The 21,086-nt window shown below is 43.4% G+C and overlaps 1 protein-coding gene across 1 annotated transcript in view; it reads right to left on the bottom strand.

The window, feature by feature from the left end:
* Positions 1–21,086, bottom strand: part of LOC126184341 (uncharacterized) — a gene marked incomplete at its 3' end in the record, with an annotated part of 778,475 nt that overhangs the window by 135,380 nt on the left and 622,009 nt on the right. The window contains exon 3 of the mRNA XM_049926718.1: positions 11,433–11,536. Coding sequence (XP_049782675.1) covers positions 11,433–11,536 — 104 coding nt within the window. The remainder of the gene's footprint in view (positions 1–11,432; positions 11,537–21,086) is intronic.

The following is a 21,086-nucleotide window of genomic DNA, read 5'->3' as shown; positions in this document are numbered from 1 at the left end:
CGCATCCTTCTTGCTTTCCTATCCCCGTCTTATCCGAGCTTACGCTCTAATAAATTCGTCGTCGACGGGACGTTAAACCTTATGTTCCCTTTCTTTCTCCTATGCTTGGAGGGAGTTTGTAATCTTCCATCGAAACACTCGAAGCTAGCGCTGGTAAATTGTGATTACTGCAGTACTAACATTTTTATTTATAAGGAGTTGGACATCTTCACTACTAACAAAATGTGCTCTAACTTATAAGAAAAAAAGTTTAGTAAAGCCAGTTTCTCAGGAAAGTTTAGTGAAGCCAGTTTCTCAGGAAATCGTAAAAATCACTGAATATTACTGTAGGCTAAGACAGAGAAATAAATCGTCTGGTGCACAAACAGGATCTGAAGTTTCATCTCATTTTACACACATTACAAATTCGAAAATTTTTGATTGTTTAGATACCACCTACAGCTGTTAGTTTTTCTTTATTTGTGCACTGCTGTACAATTGCGGTTTTAAAATCACTTTCAAGCGTCCTAATAAATGGAACGAATAGGAATTGAGTGCACTAACACTCGGTTTAAAGATAAACACGGTAACAAAACACATGATAAAAATACGTACATAACCTTAAATGTGTGACGCGCGTCCATATGAATTGTGCCAGCAGTACTGATTTTATTTCAACGACGTCATTTGCACTCAGAAGCACGATGGCAGTGGACGCAGTTCAAATATGAAATGTGCAAAGGCTATTCAGGCATGATGTACCCTTGCTGAATTTTTGTTCTGTAAATTTCTGGTAATCCTAGCACAGTTTATCATCTGATTTGTTCTTGTGTTTATCTTGTAATCCATGGTTAATGCACTGAATTGCTTTTGATACCGTATATTAGGATACTTGAAAATGGTCCAACATTGAAATTCTACAACACCACACAAGCAAGGCAAAAATTCCAGCTACAGATGGTATGAAATCATTCAAAAATTTCTTCGCAGTAGCGGAGTCAAGCACAATACAGAGCAATGAAATGTTATCTCACAAAAAATAATATTTTACGTATAGGTTGGTCCGGGTTCAAGATGCAACTTCTCAGACACATCTCTGAATTGCTGAGTAATGATGATATCGACATCTTAAGGTTATTAGCTTCAAACGAGATAACGCTCTCGTTTACGTATCTTATTTCTCCTTTCCCGATATTAACTTCTAACATTTTCATTAGTCCCACGGCATTCAATACAACAATTTTTTCGTTTGGCCTTTTGTTGTGACGTTTGTTTAAAAAATGAAACCTAAAGGAGAGTCATTGAGGCTTTTCTTGCCAAAACTACGAGAAAGGCAAATGTGTTATCATATCCAGCTACATACCCTCCATGATGGATTGTTTTGCTTCGTAAAACTGTTCAATCCCGAAGGCGGATCTTTCACCAGGAAGCACATATACGCCTCAATAAATTGCAGACAGTTTACGGACTTTTTGGTTATACATAATACATAACTGAATAATACGGCTGATATCTGCACCCACTCTATCAATGAGTCCTACTCCTGCTGTAGCCTACAGCGTTAGCTAATACGACTTCGCGAACAGATGCGCACGAGCTACAAATTAAAGATAAAAGAAAACAAAACTTCTAGTCGTCAAACACTAAATTAGGGTTCAAAATCCCCAGTCTGTCATATTTACTTTTCCACAGTGCTCAATCCTCTCATTAGTAGCTACTAAGAAATATGCATCAAAGCTTAGACGGCACATTTCTCAACGCCACAAATTTTGTCGTTATAACGGGTTCAATCACTGCCATTATAAGCAGGATGGATGCTGTCGGCTAATAATGATAAGTGATTGTTTTCCACCGAGTGGTGGGAAGCAGTGGGTTTGGAGCGCGGTGTCTGCAGTAATTTTAGCCGCGCTTCGCCGGTTGCATAACGACGAGCTCAGCAGCCGGTCTGTCAGTATGGTAATGGCACGTCCAGCAGCGGGCCACGCATGCACCTGCGGCGGCACGCCGCCACTGCCGGATCGCCGCACTGCCGGCTCCAGCCTAGCCATTACTGTTCTGGAACCCTCCTCTCATGTGCCTAGAGGAACTTCTGATTACATGTGATCCATTGCCTAGTGGCGCGACACAAGGAGGAGGCCATAACGCCGTATCCGAAATTCTTTTGCTAAGCTCCTTCGACTAGGACGAGTCACTGTGCAGTATAGCATCGTGTTCAAACTTTTGTAGGCATTGCGTAAAAGAAAGTGAGATAAACTGAAACGTGAATTTGGCCGATAGTCGAATCCAAGCGATTCACTGAGATTAATATTGGCACAGCCGTGAAGAGTGTTATACACTCCTGGAAATGGAAAAAAGAACACATTGACACCGGTGTGTCAGACCCACCATACTTGCTCCGGACACTGCGAGAGAGCTGTACAAGCAATGATCACACGCACGGCACAGCGGACACACCAGGAACCGCGGTGTTGGCCGTCGAATGGCGCTAGCTGCGCAGCATTTGTGCACCGCCGCCGTCAGTGTCAGCCAGTTTGCGGAGGCATACGGAGCTCCATCGCAGTCTTTAACACTGGTAGCATGCCGCGACAGCGTGGACGTGAACCGTATGTGCAGTTGACGGACTTTGAGCGAGGGCGTATAGTGGGCATGCGAGAGGCCGGGTGGACGTACCGCCGAATTGCTCAACACGTGGGGCGTGAGGTCTCCACAGTACATCGATGTTGTCGCCAGTGGTCGGCGGAAGGTGCACGTGCCCGTCGACCTGGGACCGGACCGCAGCGACGCACGGATGCACGCCAAGACCGTAGGATCCTACGCAGTGCCGTAGGGGACCGCACCGCCACTTCCCAGCAAATTAGGGACACTGTCGCTCCTGGGGTATCGGCGAGGACCATTCGCAACCGTCTCCATGAAGCTGGGCTACGGTCCCGCACACCGTTAGGCCGTCTTCCGCTCACGCCCCAACATCGTGCAGCCCGCCTCCAGTGGTGTCGCGACAGGCGTGAATGGAGGGACGAATGGAGACGTGTCGTCTTCAGCGATGAGAGTCGCTTCTGCCTTGGTGCCAATGATGGTCGTATGCGTGTTTGGCGCCGTGCAGGTGAGCGCCACAATCAGGACTGCATACGACCGAGGCACACAGGGCCAACACCCGGCATCATGGTGTGGGGAGCGATCTCCTACACTGGCCGTACACCACTGGTGATCGTCGAGGGGACACTGAATAGTGCACGGTACATCCAAACCGTCATCGAACCCATCGTTCTACCATTCCTAGACCGGCAAGGGAACTTGCTGTTCCAACAGGACAATGCACGTCCGCATGTATCCCGTGCCACCCAACGTGCTCTAGAAGGTGTAAGTCAACTACCCTGGTCAGCAAGATCTCCGGATCTGTCCCCCATTGAGCATGTTTGGGACTGGATGAAGCGTCGTCTCACGCGGTCTGCACGTCCAGCACGAACGCTGGTCCAACTGAGGCGCCAGGTGGAAATGGCATGGCAAGCCGTTCCACAGGACTACATCCAGCATCTCTACGATCGTCTCCATGGGAGAATAGCAGCCTGCATTGCTGCGAAAGGTGGATATACACTGTACTAGTGCCGACATTGTGCATGCTCTGTTGCCTGTGTCTATGTGCCTGTGGTTCTGTCAGTGTGATCATGTGATGTATCTGACACCAGGAATGTGTCAATAAAGTTTCCCCTTCCTGGGACAATGAATTCACGGTGTTCTTATTTCAATTTCCAGGAGTGAATTTACAACGTTGAGAAATTTACCGTCTAAGCTTTGTTGCTTAGACTAGTGAGAGCACTGAACACTGTTGAAAAGCAATTAAGACAGATTGCGGATCTCGAATCAACATTTAATATTTAAAGTATAAACATTTTGTTTTCTTTTATCATTAGTTTATGCTGCAAACTGTTAACGAAGGTCCGAGCATACGGGATAGCTTCTCACGTATGTGAGTGGCTCGAAGGCTTCGTAAGTAATAGAACCCAGTACGTTGGCCTGGACGGTGAGTACTCATTGTCAAGAGTGTCTGCCTCTGGATCACGGGGTCCCGGGTTCGATTCCCGGCAGGGTTGGGGATTTTCTCTTCCCGGAGACTGGGAGTTTGTGTTGTACTCATCATTTCATCGTTATCATCATCATCATTCGTTACAGTGGCTAGCTTGGACTAAGTAAAAATTGGGAATTTGTACGGGCGCTGACGACCGCGCAGTTGAGCGCCCGCTAAACCAAACATCGTCATCATCATCATCATCATATCGTCGTCAAGAAAGTCCTAGGGAACAGTAATAGGACCGCTCTTGTTTCCTATATTCATAAATGATCTGACGGATAGGGGGAGCACCAATCTGGGACTGTTTGCTGACGAAGCTGCAGAGTAAGAGAAAATGTCGTCGTTTTGTGGCTGTTGGAGGACAGAATTTCTATATTGTATGATGAATGTCAGTTTGCTCTAAATGTAGGGAAATGTAAACTAATGCAGATGAGTAGGAAAAACAATCCTACAATGTTTGTGTACAGTATTAGTGGTCTGCTGCATTAAACAGTCACGTCGATTAAATATCTAGTCATAACGTTGCAAAGCTATAGGAAATGGAACAATCGCGTAAGGCCGATAGTAGGGAATGCAAGTGGTAGGCTTCGGTTTATTGGGAGAACTTTAGGAAAGTTTAGCTCACCCATAAAGGAGATCGTGTATAGAACACCAGTGTAATCCCAGTGCTTTGGAGCCCCACCAGGTCAGGTCTCAGAAAGACGCTGAAGCAATTCAAAGGAATGCTGCTAGGTTCGATTAACATGCGAGTATTATGGGGGTGCTTCATGAGCTCAGACGGGAATCCATGGAAGGAATACGACGTTCTTTTTGCGAAACACTATTGAGAAACTTAGAGAAACAGCATTTGGGCATGACTACAGAAGGGTTCTACTGCCGCCAGCGCACATTTCGCAAAAGGACCGCGAAGACAAAATGAGAGAAATTAAGGTTCGTATGGAGGCATATAGACAATCATTTTCTCTCTCTCATTTTGCAAGTGGAATAGGAAAGGAAATGTCTAGTAGCGGTACAAGGTACCCTCTGCCATGCACGGTTTAGTGGCTTCCGGAGGATATTTTAGATGTAGGTGTAAATATGTTGTCAGTCAATGAAGGATGATTGCGACGGTTGGGATTTAGCCGCAAATTTATGTTCAAGAACTGAAATCATCTTTCTGATCGAGTATCCGCTCATGATTGTTTCTGCGTAACCTCGGATGTATAGGTACGTTTCCTGTTTATAAAAATTTAGTTTCTAAGAACCGAAAGGGAACGATTAAAGACAGTATTAGCGCCGAAAGATAGAAAGGGGAGTGATGAATTAAGCTATGAGTATTAGATTAAAGATATCTCAAAGTTTTTTAAAGAAAATACTAAGACTATTCGTCGTAGGCGAACAGGAAAGAAGGAAGCTATAAATAATTTGCATATATATTTATGTGTAAAGCGAGAAATTCGGATTAGATTCCCGGTCCGGCACAAATTTTCGCTTGTTATCACTGACACATTTCAGTGCCTAAATGCGGTTAACATTATTAGAACTTTTGAACCGCTAAATAAGCTACAGTTTGAGATACGATATTTGTTTAATCGCTCACACAGCAGCTGAACTACTAATTTTGTCGAAAGACTTCTTACAAATTACGTCCCAGTTGCCAAATATCACACGTTACGCCGCAAAACGTTAGTATATCGATAAAAGTTATGGCGCATGAGACGATACGATGCTTTGCTTAGTGTGCCTTACTATCGTATAAGAAAACACGTCTGTTTGCACGGTGATAACGCTTTAGTAAGCTGCGTATGAACGAGAGAGTGGGATAACGTGTGCCAGATGAGAGCGCCAAACAGACAAATCGACTGGAATTGATTGTTTACCATGCACTTTGAAGTAGCGTAGTTATTTGCTGTCCACTTGATCCTCTGTTTGAGTGAACTAGCAATGTGCTGCTGAGCATACTCCACGTACTTTCCTCCATATTACTAACGTATATAGAACGCAGAGAACTAAATAATCCATTGAACTTGTTGGACAGATAAGAATCAGTACATACATTGCGTCAACTGTAAGAAAGTATGCTCGCCTCATCAACAAGTCAAACCGCACGCTCAACACAATCTGCAAATTTTCAATGGTTTCCGGCATCCGTACCATTACTCAATGAATATTCTACAGAAATTTATTATCATGCCAATGCAGTCTTAGATGGAAATTATCTATAACAGAGAGGTCAAATCGCAAACTCGTCGACTGTTTATCCAATTCTCTTTTGTTATTATGCTAGCTGAGCATTAAGTGAAACAAACTACACGTCGTAAAATTGCAGGTTACTGACCATTCATGAAGTCTTCCCCTGCTACGTTTATTCCGTCAACACATGTATTTAAATACCTAAGCGTATTATCCACATCTTCTCTCCAGACTCATATAATGTTCACTCCTTCGCGATACCGTTCTTCTCCAAATACGTAGATATTTACATAATTTTAAAAAGATGAAAGATGATATATTGGTCACTTAACCGACACGGCGGTCGTTCAACCACAACATTCAAGCTATACGATTTTGCCCTGGGATGGTTAGATTTCTGGAAAACTGTGCAGCTTCAATTCATTATTTGATATTTTGTCTTGTAAGTTTAAAAATTAGCTAATAATTTCAGAGAAATGTCCATTCTTCAAAATTGAAATGTCTAACCCATCGAAGCTAATGGTAAAAAAACTGTTAAGTAAAGTAGATTTGATAGTAATTTGACATAGTTAATTTAAATGATGTTGACTCTGAGGTGTGTACACATCGCTGTCGGTTTCATTATTTATTACTGTGTTCAAGTTTATTTAATAAGTTAGCTTCAAATTAGATAAGTCGTGACATAGTAGATGTACTGGAAAGTGTATCTAGGCTGAAGTTCAAGATATAACTTATTAGTAAAGTGTTACACTTAACACTAGAAACTGTTCTGTGCAAATCAGGATTCTAGATTACTGATTATCAATACTTTTCGGTTATATAATATTAACGATGAAAATATATAGAGTAGTATAAAATATATTGGTTATTTCTCTGTAAAGAACAATGTATTCCTTTAGAGTTTCAAACAAGAAACCCCTCTGTAACTGCACGTGCACCATAAAAGCGCAGTTGATTTAAGAAAACTGCGACATAGGAACATGCGTCTGTATTCAGAAAGGTACAATGCTTTCTTAAAATAGCGATAATTCTTATTTTATATACTTACATTATGGAACTCATGATTTGCAGCGACCGCTACTTTTCTAGTAAAAAAAAATACACACGTTCTCACATCTTAAATTTGTAACGTATGAAAATTATGGGTCCTTTCCTTAACACTGAATTACTAACGCTACTTCTCGAGCCGAATATGCTTGCACTTGAACCAGTCAGTGTTATAATTGCGACAAGGAAAATTACGCACCAAGAAGGAGAGTCTAATTTGCTACCAGTACCGGCAGGAAACTACATCCCAAAATGTCTTCAGAGCAATGAACATGTCACCAATAAGAAAGACTGGCGACTGGTTCACAGCAGAGATCTTCTCACTTCGTTGAACAACGTGACATACCTGTACGTTGCAGCAGAGAAGCATCTAACAAGCAAAATAAATTTGAGTGGACACATTTTTGCACAGTGCCAGTCCGGGAAGTCTTATCGCCTGGTACCCGCCATGGGCAGGTGCTATTCCGACCGCCGGCCGGTCTGGAACCGCGCCACCGCTACGGTAGGCTGGTTCGAACCCTGCCTCGCGCATGGATGTGAGTGATGTCCTTAGGTTAGCTAGGTTTAAGTAGTTCTAAGTTCTAGAGGACTGATGACCAATAGAAGTTAAGTCCCATGGTACTCAGACCCATTTGAGCTATTCCGACCATAATTGTCAGCGCGCCCTGGGAGCGCGCACGGTCTCTTGGCAGAAGAGCATTGTTTCCTGATATCCAGGCATTCACACCCAAACCACATTGCCTATGCTTCCAGAGGAGTCGCGAAAAGCTACGCTGGACTACGACGGACCAGGTTGACCCTGGCGGCAAACCCAGGTTTCGTTTGGCCACATATGCCTGCCCTGTGTGTCTGTGCAGATTTGATGATCACCAAATCACAGTTTCGTGGCGGTGCAACACTCTAGGACAACTACATGTGTGGCCATCACCTACGACATGAGTTCACGTGTGGTAATGGCTGTAGAAGTACTGCTGGGACATCCTACCAGAACATATAGCTACACAATGCACCGTTACACATAGAGTGCCTTTTTATAGCCCCGTGAGCTACTACACTGTCTGGTATTTCAATGACACAACTGGTACATTACCTAGAAAAACCTCGCAATGTACATCACTAAAGCAGAAAATAAGCTCACCGGATATTATACGAGAGTCATTCAATAAGTAATGCAACACATTTTCTTTCTCAGCCAATTTCGATTCAAAAATACGGAATTTGTTGGGTGTCATCGTGGAATATTCCCGCTTCAGCCCCTATAGTTTCAAGAAGTTCCGATAGGTGGCGGCGCTATACGTAGCCTTCGAAATTTTGTCTGTATCAGATGTGCGTTCCAAGTAGAGAGCTGTCACTGAGTTTTTTTGTTGTTGTTGGAAAACCAGAGCAACGCAGATATTCATAGGCGCTTGTAGAACGTCTACGGAGACGTGGCACTGAACAAAAGCAGGTGAGTCGCTGGGCGAGGTGTCTGTCATCATCGCAATAAGGTCGCGCAAACCAGTCCGATCTCCCATGTGCCAGCTGGCAGTACGCAGCTGTGATTCCTGATGTTGGAACGTGACACTCTCATTCAAGGTGATCGAAAGATCGCAGTAGAACACCTCACTGCTCAGATGGGCGTCTCTGTTGGTGGTGTTGATATGCTCGTGCACCAGTTGGGGTACTCAAAAGTGTGTATCCGCTGGGTTCCTCGCCGCCTAACGGAAGGGCATAAAGAGCAACGAAGGAACATGTCTGCGGAATTGTTAGCTGACCGTGACAATTTTTTTAGATCATCGTCACAAAACTTCATTTGACTGTTCTTCTGCATCTTCACTCTACAGCCTGGATCTCGCATCTTACGACTTCCATCTGTCTGGCCCAATAGTGGATGCACTCTGCCGGAAGCAGCACGTGGATGATGAGGAGTGCATTTAAAACGGAGAATATATTGAAAGATACGGTTTTGTAGCCAAAAGAGTGGGGAATAATGTGGTGTATTGGAAGCCTGAATGAAACCAACCTGCTTTCAGAAAAAAAAAATGTGTTGCATTACTTGCTGAACGCCCCCTCCGCCGCCGTATTAGTCACTATCGTCTTAAAAGAGCCCACTGCTGGCTTTAAAGCGCTGTTGATGTTGTAGAACTGGTACCACTGGTCATTTAATCTTCCACTACTTAACGTAAACCATGACAATCAAGTTGTGTATAAGGGTCAGTCGGTTTTATGAAATCAACACGGTAAGGTGTGACGACGTAGGGACGTGACACAATGGCAGAAAGGTACTATGGTGCGTCGACGTTATTATGATCACACCGTAAATGAAGTCCTTTTAGTTGCTTGTGTATCAACGCGGTGTGTTCAACGTTTCGACAAAGAACTGTATACCATTCGTGGCCATGTAACACGGTGTATGTACAACGATCGTAAAAATACTTCCAGCGTCAGAGACCGGAGACGAGGGTCACGCTTTGTCAATGGCAATCTATTAGAAATTCGACAGGCATTGCTGTCGTCAGTGAATGCAGGTCAATTTCAAACAGTTTCTGAGCGAAAATTGCGAAGTGAACTGCATGTAAAGGACATTTGGAATCTGGTACCTCGCGAACAGCCATTGCACACAGTGGCACATTACAGATGCACGTCCTCAGTGCGCCAGAGAACACAGAAACTGGACAGTAGCTCACTTGAATGATGTAGTGTGGCCTGCCGAGTCGTATTGTGACTCTTTTGCAATTGATACAAGGCGTCGAGTGCACTGACAGCCCAATGGTGTGTGTATGTGTAGGGTGCAGTTAAGTTTTCGAAATACCACGACTTGGGCCCGCTCAATCGTGTGTACATGAAGCAGGGAGTTTGTTTCAAGGTTCTCAGCGACGAATTATTGACCTTTCTTATACATCTTCATCATGGGTATGCTCTAGACACTCTCATCTGCCAAGGCAACAACATCCGTTTTCACGGCGGTGCATACTTACTTTACTGGTTTGATGAAAATTTAGGCATCCTATCGGATCTCGATTGGCCAGCTAAAATACTCGGTCTTAGATCCACAGAAAATATCTGGAGCTACACGGCCCCGTCATATTAATGTGACGTGCAGTAACTAATCACAGACGGTGGGTGGCAGCACTGACAGTAGAGGGTATATAAAGCATGCTGCGATCGGGGGTGGGGGTGGGGAGGACGCGGGAAACAGTGCAGTCGTTATCGTAATGCGGAAACGGAGTGATTTATGTGACGTGCAAAACGGAAGTTCATTGTCTTTCGCTTTCGGGCTAAAGGTGGAAGCATTTCCGAAACACCTCAGTTTGTAAACGTTTCGCGTACCGCGATGGTTAAAGTATATCGTACTTGACAAAATGGCGCTATCTAAAACCGCCACCGAGCAACTATGGTGCGCCACAGGCCGCAGATGACATCCGCCGGTTTAAACTCAATCGAGAATCAGTGGGATCATCACGTTCGGGCTGTTAACGCCATCAATCCTCAATCGAGCAACCCAGCACAGCTGGTCACGGCAACTCGGCGCCAACTCGGCGCTGCTCCACATAGCTGTCGGTACCTTCCAGAACCTCACTGACCCTCTCCCTGCACTTCCGCTCTGCAAAAGATGGTTATTCAGGCTTTTGACTGGTGGTCACATTAATGTGACTGGACCGTGTATCATGTATCTAGTGATGTAATGCCTCAGAATGATTCTACCACTGCACTTAAGGTGTGCAAGTGTTCCACAAATAACCGTTCGTTTACTACGATGTTACCCAATAACTTCGCGGTAATATGCTCTTCACAAGGATTCAGGTGATGCTAACTACTCCTTCTTGGTGTGTAACTTATTATTATAATTATGTTAATAATTATTATCATTATTATTATTATTATTATTGTTTTTTTTTCAACTTAATGTTTTTACGTGGTAAGTTAGTCTGAAACATAGATCAGGCCGCGTAAAAAATTCTATGGACACACTTCAACCGTTGCACACATTTATCATCAGTTCTTTGTGACCACTATTCATGTGCACTCATGTGTGTTCCTACCTCTGCAAAGTGTTTTGCAGCCGTTGGTGACCACTTGGGAAGTTATGGCGATTTTAATTTTATTTCATCGTAATAATCACTAACTTCCGTTACAAATTAGAGAAAGTGACGTTACAGCGACTGTGTGAGAAGTTTCGGCGCCTTACCGAGCCGTATAACAGCCCGCAACTGTCCATACACAAGTACAGGCACGTTGCCACTCCTTGGATCTTCAGTTGACCCTTATTGACCGACGTCCTCTGCAGTATCGCTGTAACAGACAGAGAAACGTGTTAATGGAAGTATCTTTCTCTACCAGACATTAATTGTTCAAAATTCTATAAATCAAGTTATAACCCATTTTCATAATTCCCAGATGCTCAGTATTTCTTACGTGTAAATAAAGAGATCATGCGTATTTAAAGGAAACTGCTAAAGGATCATCTCGTTACAAAGCGTAATTTACCAACTATCGAACTCCTATTCTAGGCTCCAAGCGACTTATGGCACATACTTCCACAAGTGTCTCTAACATTGCGCGAGGGATTTTTCAACAAAAGATAGGGTGTGTAATGTGTTACCGGAGAATTGCAATTTCAATTTTCGTGGTGCCAGAGCTAATTAGACAACAGCCACGTACTGGAAATTTAAGACAACGCATTTACTAGAGATAATGAGTCTTCGGGGTAAGAGAAAATTTCTTTTCGTTGTTGGGTCACCAGATGACAGAGTTAGATGCCGTAAACTAAACTATGGTTTGCAGAAGTGAGAGAGCTCATTACGACGTTTTGAAATTTTCTATCGGCATTGTACGGTATTACACTCTAAGAAAAAAAAAAAGGACGCACAACGAAGGAATTACCCCAATAGGACGGAAATCAGAAGATGTCATGTGCAGACAATGCAATGATTAAAATTTCAGAAAAACTGGATGATTAATTCAAGAGAAAGAGCTTCAAAGATTGAGGAAGGCAATAACACATTGGTTCACCTATGGCCCTTATATGGGTAGTTATTCTGCTTGCCACTGATTGATAAAATTGTTGGATATCCTACTGAGAGAGATCGTGCCAAATACTATCCAACTGGCCCGTTAGATCGTCAAAATCTCGTGTCGGCTAGAGGATCCTGCCCATGATGCTCCAAACTTTCTCCATTCCGCGACCTTGCTAGTCAGGCTAGGGTTGGGCAAGCACGAAGAAAAGCAGTAGAAACTCTTGCCGCGTGGGAGGTGGGGGCATTACCTTGCTGAAATGTAAGCCCAGGAAGGGTTGCCATGAAGGACAGCAAAACAGGGCATAGGATATCATCGACGTACCACTGTGCTGTAAGGGTTCCCCCGCGGATGACAAACCAAAGAGGTAGTGTTGTGGAATGAAATGAAACTGCAATCCAGACCGCTACTCCTGGTTGTCGGGGCGTATAGAGGGTGACAGTCAGATTGGTAGCCCATCGCTGTCCGAGGCGTCTCGAGACTCGTCTTCGCTGGCTATCGGGGCTCATTTAGAAGCGGGACTCTTCACTGAAGACAGTTATGCTCCAGTCAATGAGACTCCACGCCGAAGATGTGTCTGGAGACGCCCCGACACGCTGTGGGATGTCAACAAGACTGTCGTCCGCCATACAGCCCGATAACCAGGAGTTATGGTCTGGGGTGCCATTTCATTTACTAGTAGGATTCCTTTTGTTGTCATCGTCGGCACCCTTTCAACGCAGCGGTACGTCGGCGATATTCTACGTCCAATTTTGTTGCCTCACATGGCGAGCCATCCTCGACTTACATTTCAGTAAGATAATGCCCGCCCGTTCACGGCTTGCCAAAAACTATCTTGGCCAACAAGGTCGCCGGATCTCTCCCCGATTGAGAACGTTTGAGCATTATGGGCAGCATCCTCTAGCGACCTCGTGATTTTGCTATTTAACTTAACAGCTGAACAGAATGTGGTACAATATTCCTCAGAGAGACACCTGACAGCTCTACCAGCCAATGCAAAGCCGAGTAACTGCTTGCGTAAGGACCAGAGGTGGACCAGTGGGTTACTGACTTACTCATTTTGTGAAGTTCTACCTCCTGAGTAAATTATCCAATTTTTTCTGGAATTGTAACAATTTGGTTCTCTGTACATGTACACAACATCTACCGATTTTCGTCTCATTCGAGCAATTCCTTATTGGTGAAGTTTTTTTGTGTTTTATAGTGTGTTATACATTCGCGCGTCAAGTGGAAACTGTAAATACCCCTTTAGACGTGTATGGAGAGGTAAGAAAGACCTACCACGGATTATTTGAGTACCTATCTAAAGAATGAAAGTAACTCACTGACAGAAAATTTACTTTTATTGTAAATGGCAAATATTTCTTCTTCACAACGCCTCCCAGGATATAAAACTTTGGTTAAATCATTCATCATTTTCTGTGCACCTTTGTCCCGTTTCAACCCTGGGTCGGCCTTGTCACTACGGATTCGGCGATGATAGTTGCATAGGGTGGCGGGATGCCCTTCCTGTCGCCACCCCGAACCCCCCCTGGTGGGATTAGTGTACCCCAGCTATCTGCATCTAGTGCAAGCCATGAAATGGAACGAACGTGTTCAAATGCCTGCGAGTCGCGTAACTGAGGCGGAATATGGGGACCGGCCCAGTTTTCACTTAGCAGGATGTGGAAAACCGCCTAAAAACCACATCCAGGCTGGCCAGCACACCGGCCCTCGTCGTTAAACCGCCGGACGGATTCGATCTGGGGCCGGCGCGCCTACCCGAGTCCGAGAAGCAGCGCATTAGCGCCCTTGGCTACCCTGACGGGTATAAAACTTTGTTTAAGTAAACGTAATATATTCAGTTTAACGTAAACTTTGTCAAACTAACGAGCAACGTTATTCAAGAAATGTGTTCTAATTCTATTTACTCAATAATAATAGTAGCACTGCAGCATGGACATTTCCATGACCTAATGTATGACGGTGCTGAGCGTTGAGAAGTAGGTTCAAAAATGGTTCAAATGGCTCTGAGCACTATGGGACTTGACATCTATGGTCATCAGTCCCCTAGAACTTAGAACTACTTAAACCTAACTAACCTAAGGACAGCACACAACACCCAGCCATCACGAGGCAGAGAAAATCCCTGACCCCGCCGGGAATCGAACCCGGGAACCCGGGCGTGGGAAGCGAGAACGCTACCGCACGACCACGAGATGCGGGCTGGGAAGTAGGTCTCGGGTTTAATTCCAAATAACCACCTAAGGTTTTTCCATGGTTTCAACGTGTGGAACGAGTCTCTTTAGTCTCGTTAAGAACAACTGAGGAACAGTTTGAAGGAGAATTACCGATCTCAGTTTTGAAAGCCGAATTTAGCCGCGGGGAGTATTGTGCTGACCACTACTCCCTCGAACATTGTCATCCATTGACGCCACAGTCAGAGGATTAAATTGCCTTTGGTAGGTCCCTGGGCATTATCGTGAGTTCGTTTTAATAGGAATGCTGATTACTGCAAATACATAGCTTTTTAATACTTCTTTTCCATTTTGAGACACTTAACTTGCGTTGAGAAAAATGTCTGAATTTTTTACGGTATAAGGTTTTGCTACCAGCTGTGGTGACTGCCTGATAAGTTTTTCTCACAACCTCATCTTCATGAGTGCTAAAGTGTAACCATCGTCAAATGTATATTCTCCGTTAATTACCACATCTGTATAGCTACCGTTTTCAGCTCTGAAATGGACATTCACACCTACATATGAATCATTTGTTCATTCCTTGCTTCGTCCTCGTAATCCTTCCGGATTAGTGTATGGATGGCTGCTACATCAGTATTTCACATCTTTACAAATGAGTCGCGGCCTTTGCCTCACCATAAGCTCTAGTTTCAGTTACTCTGATTTTGAATAAATGCCATGCGTCACTTTCCTACAGCCCCGAACAAATTCCAAATAGTGTGAAATTTCTAGCTGAAACAACTCTTTTGGGAAGTGTGTGCACGAATTGTTAGTTGCGTGGCTGTGATGCCAGGATGCATACAAAAAACTGAGCTTAACAATTAACTAGATTGAATTTCGCATTATTGTTCATTTCTATCTCTAAATGGGTAGCACATGTGCATAAATGCAAGTGAGTTACATGAAATTGTTAGTAATTTTACTTGTTCCACATCACTGCGATACACAGTGCTAACGAACTAGTCATCCAAACAGCCATTCATGATGTGTCAGTTAATGCAATTAACTAATGCAAGCGATTTTACGTTGACAACAGATCATGAACAAAAGAAGCAAATGCATAGCGTTCGATACTGAGTTTCTGTCCGATTCACAGCAAGCGTCACCAATCGAAATACTCATACATCCACGTATCACAGTATACAGCGACCGTCCAAAATGTTCCGAGACTTTTATCCTTGGCGTATAAGTGATGACAGCCAATAACTACGGTGGTAGCTTGAATTAACAACTGTAAACAACAGATGTTCATTCAAATAGTCAGTTGTGTGCAGGCAGTGTTAAGTAGTGGAGTGTTCTGAAGAAGAGAAAAGTGCGTGCAATGTTAATCCAGCACACCTTGACTCCTGTATGAAGCAAAGACGCGTGGATATTTGTCACGACTTGACAGAAATGGAAAACGCGGACAATCCTTTTCTGGTTTCTTGGTTTTATCAATACAAACATACGACAAAACAACAAAGCACAGAAATTCACGTAAAGGGCCAACGCTTTGACGACATAACTAACATTGAAGCCAATGTGACGCTAGAGTTGAATAGCATCGCAAAGAAGGACTTTTCTGACAATTCCACGTAACTGTATGAGTGTTCTGCGCGTTTTACTCAAGTGGGAGGAGACTGTGTGGAACACCTGAAGCACTAAAATCGCCATCATTCCTTTAGGTTTTATTGATCCAGTCTCGAAAGTTTATGGGCTGGCAAGTATGGAAAGTTTTAAAACTACTGTGGAGTTTGTTGTTTTTTCAATCCATCGTACTTCAAGAATATTTAAGACGTAGTAAAGAATTTTTAATAACGAAAATCGTGATGGAAGGCGAAACGCCAAAGTTTAGCGGTTCTATTACGAAGCTATCTAAGTTGTGCTTTCACTTTATTTATTTATGTAAAGAAAACAGTAAATAAATGATACTGGCTATTTCTGTGTTAGTAATTACCTCTCTAAAAGTTGTCTTGCTTACGAACAACAAAGAATTGACAAGTAACTACATTATAACGAACTGTTGATTCCTCCGCCGCCTTAATGGAATTTTAATTTATGTTATTCGTTTAATCACATAGACCTCGCTGTTTGGGCAATACGAGGTGGTGAATGATGTTTTCCAGGGACGTAAATTTATAACGTATCATATAATTTCCTCAGCTTATTGTCTTTCATTTTAGAGATCAGTTTTACACCTTTCGTAATATTGTTTTTAATTTATCAGACTCGAAAAGTTGTTGGAAACTATTAATGTGTGAATGATTTTTTATTAGGTTTCCAAAATAAGAAATGACTATGTGGCCATATAGACTAATACAATCTGCTGGTTTCGAAATTACAAGACTTCACTATTTGTTAGTAGATTCAACACAACATGGCATAGTATATATATTGGGGTGCAGAAGCATGTCAGTTTTTCTAGACCTCTTTTCCGAACCACATCGAAGTGCGTAATAAATCAGCAGAATAGTGTCAAAACATAATGAAATATCATCTTAGTTTGAATGTTTTCTTTGTGATTGCCTAGAAAGTTATTTTTGGAATTATAGAAGTTTTTCATAGAGAAACTCTTAGTTCTCCTGCACAGCATCGTCATCTCTGGTGGTCCATACTTAGCACGTATTGAATCAATTTACGGATGGAGAATAAGGAGCGGGGATCGCGTGATCTCCAGACCGACCCAAATGGAGTGTTTCCATAACAAGCGGCACATAATGGGGAGGCGAACAGCTGCAACGAAGAAAAAGAAATATTGCCCTCATGCCCGGCTTTCTTCTCTCGCCTGCGCGTTTGGCATCTATAGTAATGACATAATAGCCTTCTTACTGAAGCCAGTTAATACTACTGAACCTGTCTTTTGAGATCCATATTAGGAATGGCGGAACATATGCTTAACGGGTCCTTTCAGATTTGTCACAACTGTAAAGACCTGTTTGTGACACTCGTCCTTGCATTCATTTCGTCGTCGTACCTTTGGAACTGCTGCGAGTATGCAATTTCAGCAGCTGGCACCTGCAGTTAGGCAACAGTTTTGGCACGCATGCGTGGAGTGGGTTCTATCTTCAAGCAACAAGTTGCAAACAGCGTTTGGCGGGGTCAGTTTACGTCTCTTATTCGGTGTACGAATCAACTGCTTGCTGGAAAAATTAATCAGGTCATGAAAGCATTAGCTACCTGAATAATTTTTCTCCCATTTCGTGAGAGGTGTGCTGGGCTGCTAGCGTCGGGCTGCTCAGGTCGCAGTTACTGCTCTTGCCTCCATCTCAGGACAGCGGCTCACGAGTATTGCTACCTGGCTGTTCCGCTAACGTATGACACAGATTTATGCATATGCAGTCACAAAATATCTTTAGAGATCAGATATGCTATGGTGTTATATTTAAATTGTGAAATAAATATTGCCACTTGATTCTTTCTTACAGCCTTGACTGCCCTTAAGTTCTAGTTTTTCATATGAAGTTCTGTTTATGCACTCGTAGCAACGGCAAAGCATAAATTTTTGTGTGTTTGTTCAAATACTGCTTATTACTGCACACTACGTCAGCGAAACTAGTAATTCGTAAGCACGTAACAAATGTTCTACTTTCCATTATCAGGGAATTCTCCTTAATTTTCTTAGCGCCAACTACGCGCTCGGGTAAATTATCAATAGTGTGTCGCAGTCTTTTGTTTTTAAGATAATCGGCATTATTGTGGGTCGAATTCCCAGACAATAGCATATATTCACTTTGTGTTTACGAATTTACACAATAAAAACCAACGTGTCGTTAAATGTTGAAGACAGTTATTACGAGTGTTGTTACATTCATATACGATTGCATGAAGTGGCATTGCGTGTCGGACATTTGGGCGTTGGAAATATTGAAGTGTGCACCTGTTCTTGGAACGAAAATTTGTTTCTTTCTGACCACATCCGCTTCACTTGCCTTTACTGACTTTATGTTGACGTCTCATTTTTTAATACTGTCAGTGACGTATGTGTGCGCAGATATCCCTGGCGGCTAGCTCCCTGCGGTGATGAGCTTTCGGCTTCCTGTCATCCTCAGTAAACGCTTTTTACTACTTGAGTGATCATCTGGAGAGAGCACAGTAGTTAACATTGTCAGTGCGTGAGTAAACTTAACAATACTGATAAAATTCCGAGTCAAACGAAGCATGGAGACTTTGAACTCAACGGGGAACTAAACTGAAAACGATCATTTGACAATGTTAGGTTGTTTTTGGTGGTAAAGAGAAAATCGAAAATAAAGTAGCTTGTTTTCCGTGTAAGAAATTGTAATTTCACATAAGACGCAAATCTGGTACTTCAGATCGGTTAAAACGAGAAGTGCGAGTCTCGACAAGAGTACAACTAGTTTTTTTTAATAATAAGAGAAATTCCAGAGACGAGAATGAGGATTTCAGATGACGAAAACAATTTAGATCATAGCAAAGTTTCGGTATATCTAACTGGTTAAAGTGTTAAGAAAATTTCAACATCAAATAAATGCGGGTACAGGTAAAGACTTGTTGGTGGGAATAGCACTTCTCTTATTTCCGTGGGCCAATTGCCAAAATGATAATGGTTTATTAAATACGTTACCGTTTCCATGTAAAAGAGACAATTCAAGCGCGTAGTGACAGATGTAATCCACATGAAGAATTCAAGTGGTTAAGTTTTCCTTCTTTGGACAATGTTAGAAACTTAAATAATGGGTGCAAGTGGAATTGTTGCAAAGGTTGCACTCAGACTTACCAAACATTAGTGCGACGCTGACGGGGAAAATGAACAAAGTGCGGTGTTCGTGAACCGCAATGTTTGGAGGCAACATCACAAAATTGCTAACGAGACCAAGTGAAGTGATTTTGGGTGAATACATAAATTTGAACTGCATACCATAGGTGAAAAGAGTTTGCATGTCATCCGGGAGAGAGGCGTGAGTCCACAATGGCTCCGATTTAACACCCGGTGTATATAGGGTGAACCCTAACTCCAATGACAAAATTTCGGGCTTTTTTCATGGACATTTTGTACTTTGGTATGTTGTACACGTAGTTTACGGTGGCTCAATCATACTATTTGTATTTCGTTTGGTTTCTTACCCCATTTATCTTTGTCTCTGTACTGCAGTGCAAACATCTGCACAGCAGTGAAAACGCGCTTTGTCTCTTGTTTGTAAGCAAACTTATTACATTCTCTAGCAGTACTTCCTGTCGATGACAGTAATGCCAACTTTACTTTTCACCCTAACGCTTGAAATCAGTACTGCTCGGTTCTGTCTTGGGTTTGCCAATAATGATACACAGCATATGGCTGGAGAGTTGACCTATATGCACCTCTTGTGCGAGTCCACTAAATGCAATGGAAGAGCATTACAGCAACACTATTCCCGCAGCGATAGCAATCGAATCAACGTACATTTTCACCTGAAGATTGTACGAGAGTAATACAACAAATCTTTTCCTCGGGCAGTTTCGGATGAAAAAATACAGAATTTGTTGTGGGACATCGTGGGATATTCCCGCTTCCGACCCTATGGTTTCATAAAGTTCCGATGGATGGCGGCCCTATATGCAGCCTTCACAATCGGTTCTGTAACGGAGGTGTGTTCCAAGCACAGAGCTCTCATTCAGTGTCTTTTTGCGGAAAACCAGAGCATCGCAGATAGTCATAGGCTCTTACAGAACGTCTACGGGGGCCCAGCAGCGAAGAAAAGTACGGTGAGTCATTGGGCGAGGCGTCTGTCATCATCTCAACAAGGTCGCGCGAAACCTGTCCGATCACTCCCGTGCAGGCCGGCCGTAAACAGCTGTGACTCCTGCAATGTTGGAAAGGGCACACACTCTCATTCGAGGTGCCACAGATATGCAAACTAACTTCTCCTTCGCCACGACAACACAAGGCCCCACACAAGTCTGCGCACCCGAGAGCAGCTCACAAAACGTCATTGGACTGTCCTTCCTCACCCACCCCACAGCCGGATCTCACACCTTCCACTTCCAACTGTTTGGCCCAACTCAGCGGGAAGTAGTACGAGGATGATAAGGAGGTTATTGATGCAGCAAGACGTTGGCTCCGACGTTATGCGGTACCTTGCGGGCATACAGGCCCTCCCAGGAAGGTGGCGTAAGGCCGTAACATTGAACGGAGATCATAACGAAAATTAGGGTTTTGCAGCCAAAAGATTGGGGAATAATATGGTGTATTGTAATTCTGAATAAAACCAACCCGCATTAAAAAAAAGTGTTGCTTTGGTTATTTGACGCATCTCGTAGTACACTACTGGCCATTAAAATTGCTACACCAAGAAGAAATGCAGACGATAAACGGGTATTCATTGGACAAAGATATTTTACTAGAACTGACATATGATTACATTTTTGCGCAATGTGAGTGCATAGATCCTGAGAAATCAGTACCCAGAACACCTACCTCTGGCCGTAATAACGGCCTTGATACGCCTGGGCATTGAGTCAAACAGAGCTTGGATGGCGTGTACAGGTACAGCTGCCCATGCAGCTTCAACACGATACCGCAGTTCATGGCGTATTGTGACGAGCCAGTTGCTCGGCCACCATTGACCAGACGTTTTCAGTTGGTGAGAGACCTGGAGAATGTGCTGGCCAGGGCAGCAGTCGAACATTTT

Source organism: Schistocerca cancellata, chromosome 4 (assembly GCF_023864275.1).
Source record: "Schistocerca cancellata isolate TAMUIC-IGC-003103 chromosome 4, iqSchCanc2.1, whole genome shotgun sequence".
NCBI lineage: Eukaryota > Metazoa > Arthropoda > Insecta > Orthoptera > Acrididae > Schistocerca > Schistocerca cancellata.
The sequence above is the reverse complement of the archived record's forward strand: the minus strand, read 5'-3'. Positions and strand labels throughout refer to the sequence as shown.